We start from the raw sequence: 8,783 nt of genomic DNA, 5'->3' as shown, positions 1-8,783 counted from the left end.
AAAAAATTGGGAGAGTGAGTTCTGGGGTCCTACCAGAGGGACTAGATATCCTGAGGATGGGTTGAAGCTGACAAGGTTGCCTTGAAAACAATAGAAGATGCACCCTGAGCTCCAAGTTAACAGCTCCCTAAGCTGCCCACCCATCAGCCCCTTATTCTGTGGTTTTAACTCTTTGTCTACTAGAAACCCAGGAAGCCTTGTGTGTCTGGACTGGGGGCACAGCTCTAGCTGAGGGAAGGAAGTGGTTTGGAGACCAAAGTCAGATTCCAAGCATTCGAGTGAGACCAACATCTATCAGTGATGGGTAGCTCAGAGAGGGAATCTGTGAGGTTGGCACATAAAGTTTATCTGGAGATCTATCTCAGGCAATGGGGCCTGAATTTTCACCAAAATCACAAGAATCATTCAGCCATTCTAAAACCAGATGACCCTACCACAGGCACACACATGCACCCTCCCCACTGCATGGGGCCATCAATCAACTAAAAACCACAGAAAGGAAGGAGAAGCAAAGCTTCTTAGGGTCTTATACTTGCAGAGGTAGCCCTGGACCCATCCTGTGCCTCATATCAGCTCCTGGTCCATTGTCAGTCCCCTTCCAATAGTCTCTGGGACCACCATGACCTCCACCTTCTTATTCCTGCTGTACCTTGGTGAGTCTTAAGCAGCCCCTATCCTAGGAGGGTCATTACCTACCACCAAGTCCAACCTGTATCCACCACCAATTTGTTAAGGGGCAAACCTTCCTCCAGAGAAGGGGAGAGACAAGTCTGAGATCTCAAGGTAAGGTGAAGGTGGGGTGGTGTTGGTGGGAGTATCTGGGACTCTTAGAGGGGTCTTCTGGGGTCCATCCCACTTCATTCAAAACAACCCTAACTCTGGACTCTGATCCTGGTCTGTCTTTCCTCTGAGAATGCTGGGTGAGGAAGTGGATGTGGGGGGCCTTGAGTAATCAGGGTCTTCTCTGACAGGGCTGTGTCTGGGCCAGCAAATGAGGACACAGGCAGCAGGTGAGTCCCTCCCCTCTCACTCCCCCTGCCCAGAGCATACAACTGACCCCAAAAGAAGGAGCTGGGAAAGGTCTGGGCTGGACTGATAGGGTCTAAAGTGAGAGGGGACCCAATAAGGGTGGGGTGCCCACACAAGGAGGAACTCCTGAACCTAATAGCTCTCATTCCCTTACAGACACACTCCCCAAACCCTCCCTCAGGGCAGAAAATGGTTCTTTGGTGCCCCAAGGGAGAACTGTGACCCTCAGATGCAGGGGATCACAGGAAGCTGATCTGTACCATCTGGAGCAAAAGCTAGGAAATGCAAGGCCTGAGGTCAAGGATATGACCATAGTTGGAATGGAGGCCAAATTTTCCCTTCCTTATGTGACATGGTACCATGCAGGGACCTACTACTGTCGCTACAGACACTCATTGGACTGGTCAGAACCCAGTGACCCCCTGGAGCTGGTGGTGACAGGTGAGCAACACCCCTTCCTATGCCCAGACCCTCCTGGCAAGGTTGATTTCAGGTCCCAGCAGCCCTAGGTTCCTCCCCAGCCCAACATGGCCTCCAAGTGCACCTGTCAATCTGTTCTTCCTAGCTTCTCCCCTATCTTTGTCTCTGTTCTCCCTCTGGGGTTAGGGGAAAAAGAGGGAATGAGTATTTCTATAGTACCTACTATGTGCCAAGCACCTTACAATTCTGCCAGGTCAGTGCTAGTATGATTCCCATTTTATACACTGAGGAAACTGAGACAAAAAGAAAGTGACTTGTCTAGGATCATGTAGCCAAGAAGTATCTGAGGCTGGATTTGAACTAAGGTCTTTCTGACTCCATGTCCAGGGGCCAGATCAGAAGCAGAAGGCTTAGTTTGGATCTCAAGAGACCAGACAGAGTTAGAGGTTCCCTGCAGAAGGACACAGGTCATCTCCCACTTCCAGCCTTACCCCTCCCAAAGCCAAAAAAGAGTGAAAGGAGGGTGGATCTTCTGTTGTTCTGGCCCCTCTTACATCCCAGGTCTAGGCACAGGGAGGGGAGGGAGTGTCTCCTTTGTGCATTCTCCGCAGTCTGTAGTATAGGACTTAGGAAATCAGGGGGTGAGAGAAACAGAAATCACACCTAGACTCTTATTCTCCTTCCAACACCGGTCCCAGAGCAGAGAGCTGGGCTCTACTTTGGGGGACCTAATAACTAGCCCAAAGTGAAGAGATGGTTCCTAATTACGCCACCACCCCCATTCTGTAGAGGGAGATTCTCTGCCAAAGGACCAGGAATTGGGGTTCACAGCCCAGCACCTGGGTGGAAAACTTCCTGCTTAGGTCTCCCTCCCCACCATTCTCCCCGTTTGTCTCTTTCTCATCTCTCTCTGTCTCTGTCTCCCTTCCTCTTCCCCCTCTGTCTCTGTTTCTGTCTCTTTCCCTCTTTTCCTCTGACTCTGTCCCTTCTTTATTTCTCTTTCTTCCTCCACTCATTCCCCTACTTTCTATTTCTTACCCCGGAGCTGTCCAAGGTCTTTCTCTTCCCCAAGACATGTGACATTTCCTGTCTTCCAGAGCTAAACCTCAAATCCCAGGGAGGTCCCTAGGAAGGCCCAGACCAGGCCTCCTTCCAGCCAGATCTGCCCCACTTCCCTGCTAGAGGCTTCTTCTGGTTCTGACTGCAGGGTCTCCCCTCCTCCAGGCCTCTATACCCAGCCCTCCCTGGCAGCCCTGCCCAGCTCTGAGGTGGCCTCAGGACAGAACGTGACCCTGCAGTGTCAGTCACAGCGATGGCTTGACTGGTGTGTCCTGTACAAGGATGGAGAAGAGATCAGCCGTGGCAGGACCCGGAGCCATGAAGGAGGGCGTCAGGCTGACTTCTTCTTCCCTGCTGTGAATTCTACCCACGATGGCACTTACCAGTGCTACAGCTTTCGAAATTCTTCCCCTAATGCATGGTCAGCCTCCAGCGACACCCTGATGCTCAGGGTCACAGGTGAGGCAGCCCCAGCCCCGCCCAGCCCCCCAGCTCTCCTAAGCTCCTTCTCTACCCCTGAGGCACTCACTGGGTGCTGAGGGCCTGATCTAGGAGGACCCCAGAGACCAGGAGGAAGGGGAGAAGAGGATGCTCAGAGAGAGGGGATCAATCAAATAGGAAATGGGCCATTCTCAGTGAATATAGGCAGTGATGCCTCTCCTCTCGGATGCCTCTAAACTCTTCCCCTCACAATCTGTCCAGTTGTGCTGCTCCCACAATCAGACAATGTCTATTAGGTCCTAGGAAAGTTGTTTGAGGAAGTCAGAGAGGGACAAGAGGAGGGCAGAGCAGACCTGAGATGTAGTGAGGTTACAGGGTGGGGAGTAAATATTCCCCAGACCCTCCTCTTCCTCTTCTCCCTGTTCAAAGCACCTCAAAAGATCCTCATCTCCCCCAGAGACCTGGGAATCCCCAAGATTTGCCATCCTCCCCCCAGGCAAATAAATACTTCATCTGAGGACAGGATGGGAGTCTCTCTCCACTACTGCTCTCCATCTCCCATGTAGGTCAGGACTGAGAACTCCTTCTCTTAGAGGAAACCAAGACATGAGGAGGGCTTGAGGAAACTATGTTGGCTGGGCACTCACTGGAGATGGGGCAGAAATGGGCACAAAAGTCCCAATCCCTCTCCTTTCTCTTTACCTCTCCAGTAGCCCCTGTGCCCTCCCTCTCCTCACCCATACAACCATAACTGGGACAACTGAGGATGGGGGCTATCCCATCCCTGACTTCTCCAGCATTGAAGAAGGGTCTCTCAGGTGTTCTCATCCCAATTCTTCTAAGCTGGAAGTGCCAGAGGTGCTCCTCACCCTCATCCTTCCTCTACACAATGCAGCTTCCCACCAATCCATCAGGCTCTGACCTCAAGGCACAGAGGAACCTTAGAATCATGGGGCCAGGCAGGATGAGGGGCCCTGAGGAGGATTCAGAGGGTCCCTCCCTCCCACACCAGCTCCTCCATTCTTCTCCCTGGATCCTTCTCCTGCCCCAGAACACCTCCAGGACCTTGGAAAGGGGTCACAGGATTCACAGAATCATCAAATCTCAGAAGTGGACTGGACAGGAGAGGTCCTGAGCTCAGGCCCCATTTGACAGATGGGAAATCCATGAGGCCCAAAGAGAGGAGAGACTTGCCCAGCATCCCACACAAAGAAATTCTGGACAGAGCTGGGGCTCACAAGTCTCTAGATCTTCCAGCTTTTCAGATCTCTCTGAATCAGCCTGCCCAGACCTTAATCCTGCCCCTTCCTCATCCCCAGAGACCTTCTCTCAAGTCCTGAATCTGAGTACAGGCTCTCAGATGAGTACCAGGAGGATTCCCAACAGAGGGTGGAGGCAGCCAGAGGGGTTGGATGTCCATTCAAGGTCTGCCTGCCCCTTCCAGGGCCTCCTTATTTATCACCACTCTTTCTGCAGCACTTTATTATGTTTCTTCCACCTCTGGGCCTTTGCCCAGGCTGTGGCCCCTACCTAGAATACTCTTCCTCCTCACCTCCTTCTCTTACAATGCAAAGATGTCTCTCAGAATTAATTTAGGATTTACTACAAGAAACTTTTCCTAATCTCCAACTTGTCCCCACCCCAATTATTAGTGATCCTACTCCTTGGATGAGTGATTAATTTGTGTATATGATAAACATTCCAGGAGAATGTAAGTCCTGGGAGAGTAGGATTTAGCTTCGTTTTGATTTTGTATCTTCCTGGATTGACTTGGCACAAGGGCTGGGTCCAGAATGAGTGATTAATGAAAATCTGGAAAACAGAATTACGAATAAGACTTGGGGCCCACTAAGGACAGAGCTGGGTCTCTTTCCCTCCCACTGGAGGTTAGGACAAGGAGAAAGCATTGCCATGATAATCTAGAGTGAGAAGAAGATTCTACAAAAAGGGTGGTCCATAGTGTCAGGTATAAGGTGATGACTACGACCCTTATCCTGGGCAATGAAGACATCTCTGGTGACTTTAGGGAGTGGGGCAGCTTCTGTTCACATATAATATAAGGGCCAGGCTGTAGAGGGTAAAGGAGAGAGTGAGGAGAGAATGTATAAAATTGAGGTTATGGGAAGGAGGGAGCTGGGATAGAATCAGGGGAGAGGAGAAGATGGACTCTGGGGAAGGAAGAGGCAAGAAGTTGCCCCAGCCCCTCAGACGTATTTCCTTCCCTCATCCACAAAGCTAGACTACCAGGAGGGGAATATCAGGAACATCCCCAGTTAAGGGGGAAGGAGGACTTGGGATGAGGATCTGAGTGCGTGTGAGAGATGATCTTAGTGATCACAGGTGAAAGAGGGGCTGAGCACAGGGCAGCCATATCTCAGTGAGAAACTCTGATTCCCCAGATGCTGCTGCCCTGGATTACCCTATGGGCAATGTGTTCCACCTCATCTTGGCTGGGCTGGTCCTCATCATCCTGGAGGTCCTGCTGACTGAGAACTAGAAAAGCTCCAGGGAGTCCTTGTCTGAGCACTCTGGCCAGACCAGCCCCCAAGATAGTGGTGAAGGAAGGAAGGAATAAACAAAACCATTTAAAAATCAAGGACACCCTATGTGCCAAGTACTGTGTTAAGCACTAAAATATAACTAATAAAAGAGCAAGAGACAGAGGGATGGGAGAGAATTAAAGAATTCCTGGCCTCAAAAAACTTACAATCTTTTTGGAGTAGACAGTACCTAAAAGAGAGAGAACCAGGAAAAAGGATTCTATTATGGGGAGGTGATGGGGGTGGAGTGTGTGTTGGGGGAATAATGGGACAGGAAGAGGGATGGATGTGCAGCATTACATAATATTGTACAATGTACTTTATTATTTCTATATTAAATGCTAGTAATGTTTTATTGTGTGTTTAATTCTTCAGTTAAACATTATTTTTTATATATACATAAGAATATCATGTTCTCTGTGGATCAAATATGGGTCAAGAGGTGTTCGCTTATATCCACAGTTTTAGCTATCTTGGTCATGGAATGTATCCCTTTACAGACACAAAGGGCCTGTGTTCTGGAAGGAAAGGAATTAGAATCAAAACCAAAAGTAAAACTGAGAATAATTTTGCATGGCAAAAAGTGGATATTTAATGAAATAGAGACTTTCAAACATTCTTCATGAAAAGGCAAGAGCTGAATAGAAAATTTGATTTCCAAATATGAGTCAAGGGAGGTATAAGAAAGGTAAATAGGCGGGGCAGCTGGGTAGCTCAGTGGAGTGAGAGCCAGGCCTAGAGACAGGAGGTCCTGGGTTCAAACCCGGCCTCCACCACTTCCCAGCTGTGTGACCCTGGGCAAGTCACTTGACCCCCATTGCCCACCCTTACCAATCTTCCACCTATGAGACAATACACCGAAGTACAAGGGTTTAAAAAAAAAAAAAGAAAGGTAAATAGGAAAGAGAAATCAAAAGGGATTCAATAAAGTTAAACTGTCCTATATAGGAAATATACTTGTAACTACTAAGAGCTTTATCTTGGTAGTTAGGAGTATTCAGAGATAGAGTGCCTGGGTGTGAATTGACTAGAATGGGATGATATTTTAAAAAATAAAATTAAATGATAAGTAAAAGGATTGTATTGTGAGAAGAAAGGGGGATTTAGAGTTGGGTAAATCATTTCACAAAAAAAGAGGCATGAAAAAGCTTTAAAATATATGGGAACATGGTGGTAGGGGTGACACTGCTTGAACCTTACTCTCATCTAAATTGGCTCAAAGAAGGAATAACAAACACCCTCATTGGGTATAGAAACCTAACTTACCATATAGGAAAGATGCAAGAGAAAGGAATAGGGGGAAAGGGAGACTGGCAGAAGTGAGGATAAATTGGAGGAGGCTGTGGTCAGAAACAAAACACGTTGAGGAGGGACAGGGTGAAATGAGAAAAAGAAAAAAGGATAAATGGATATAGAATGGAGGGAAAGACATTCTAATAAATATGAAAAAAATTTACAACAAATTTCTTCAATTAAAGGTCTCATTTCTTAAACGTAGAGAAAAGTGAGTCATGCTGATAAGAATACAAGTCAATCCCCAAATGATAAATGGATCAAAGCATATGAAGTGGAAGCTTTCAAATGAAGACATCAGAGCTATCTATATTCCTATGGAAAAATGCTTCAAATCACTATTTAGTAGAGAAATACACATTTTATAAACAGCAAGGTCCCACTTCAACCTATCAGATTGGCTAATATGACAGAAAACAAAAATGGCAAAATTTGGAGGGGATGTGGGAAAATTATGACACTAAGGCACTGCTGGTAGTGTTGTGAACTGATCTAACAACTGTGTGGAACACTTTGGAACTACCTAGGAGGACATTAAACTGTCCATACTCTTTGATCCAGCAATACCACTGCTAGGTCTATATTCCAAAGACATCAAAGAAAAAGGAAAAGGGCTTATATGTACAAAAATATTCATAACATCTCTTTGTGGTGGAAAAGTATTTGAAATTAAAGAGATGCCCATCAGTTGGAGAATGGCTAAACAATATGTAGCATATGATTTTGAGGGAACACTATTAGGCTATAAGAAATGATGAGAGGATACTTGAAGAGAAACCTGGAGGAATTTACATGAACTGATGTCAAGTGATGTGAGCAGAACCAAAGATTTGAACTCAGCTCTTCTTCACCCTGAATTTAGTGCTTCAGCAAGCTCTTGCTAAAATTGCAGGAGATTAACAGGGAGAGGGAGGAGAAGAAGTGAAGGAAAAGTGAAGGTCCCAGAAAAGGGCCATTGGGCTGACTCAGGGCACTGGAAAGTTTGAGGGGGAAGAGATTGAAGGAGGCTTTCTCAGTCCCTCCTTCAGCCTTCTCTCCCTGAGACCTCCAACTTTCCCCCACATCCTCGGGTTCCCAAGCCAGAGAGCAAAAAGTATCTCTTAGCCCAGGAGGAAGAGTCTAAGCTGGGCTGGGTCTGTGGAGCCTTGGAGTGGGGGGGAGGAGGCTATCTGTGCTTACATTTATGGGGGCCTAAGATGAGAGAGGTCTTGTCCCTATGTCCATTATCGTCTTCTCTGCCCCTACCACTCCCATATCTTGCTTCCCAGATTACACTACAGGCAACCTCATCCTCCTCAACCTGGGAGGGCTATCTCTTATCATACTAAGGGTCCTGTTGGTTGCACCTGACATACATAGTAATCATAAGAGTGAAAAATATTTATAGCAAGTTTTTCTTGCTATAAGCAAGGTCTCATTTTTATGGTATAATTTGAAGAGACCACTAAGAAAGAGTCCAGGATCACCCAACAGATGGGAAGACAGAGCTAAGCTTCAATGAATGTGGGGATCTTAAAGTGTCATTGAAGTATGAAGGCAATGGTTTTCCCCAACTTCAGAGAGAGGCAAGGTCCTTGCCTTCCCCAGGATTCAAATGTGGCCAAACCCAGTCATACCTAACCTTTCCCTCAGTCCTTCCCCTCTTCACAACTGGTACTGCTGTGACCCTACAGATACTCCCCACAGTCTCCTGCCCACTTTTGTGCTTCCCGATACTCCCAACAGGGATTATCATTGACAACAACATTTGTCAATAAATGAAGAGAAAAATATATTCTTCAAGAGTACTAAAGCATCTCAGGAGTAACAGAAACCTGTATTTACCTCCTTCAATGGTCAGAAAGTATATATGTGGAAGCAGAAAAAAAGATGGGAGTAATCTACCTAGGACTCCTTCTGCATGCCTTTGGTCATCATGGTTCTGTTGTTGCTCAGCTCTGTCCAAGTCTTCATGACTCCAACTTGAGGTTTTCTTGGAAGAGATCCTGCAGTGGTTTGGTA

At 47.1% G+C, this 8,783-nt stretch overlaps 1 protein-coding gene across 1 annotated transcript; it reads left to right on the top strand.

Moving 5' to 3' along the window:
• The first annotated feature begins 619 nt into the window (after positions 1-619).
• LOC123242946 (leukocyte immunoglobulin-like receptor subfamily A member 6) lies at positions 620-5,446 on the top strand. Its single transcript, XM_044671076.1, has 5 exons — positions 620-653; positions 972-1,010; positions 1,186-1,470; positions 2,674-3,009; positions 5,349-5,446. The coding sequence occupies exons 1-5, from the start codon at positions 620-622 to the stop codon at positions 5,444-5,446; spliced, it is 792 nt and encodes a 263-aa protein (XP_044527011.1).
• The last annotated feature ends 3,337 nt before the right edge of the window (positions 5,447-8,783 follow it).

Source organism: Gracilinanus agilis, chromosome 3, assembly GCF_016433145.1.
Source record: "Gracilinanus agilis isolate LMUSP501 chromosome 3, AgileGrace, whole genome shotgun sequence".
NCBI classification, from domain to species: domain Eukaryota; kingdom Metazoa; phylum Chordata; class Mammalia; order Didelphimorphia; family Didelphidae; genus Gracilinanus; species Gracilinanus agilis.
Note: the sequence above shows the minus strand (reverse complement) of the source record. Positions and strands in the feature narration are given on the sequence as shown.

Coding starts and splice junctions, on each gene's coding strand:
- LOC123242946 (XM_044671076.1), top strand. CDS start 620: ATGACCTCCACCTTCTTATTCCTGCTGTACCTTG. Junction 654..971: donor CTTATTCCTGCTGTACCTTG/GTGAGTCTTAAG, acceptor CTTCTCTGACAG/GGCTGTGTCTGGGCCAGCAA. Junction 1,011..1,185: donor AATGAGGACACAGGCAGCAG/GTGAGTCCCTCC, acceptor ATTCCCTTACAG/ACACACTCCCCAAACCCTCC.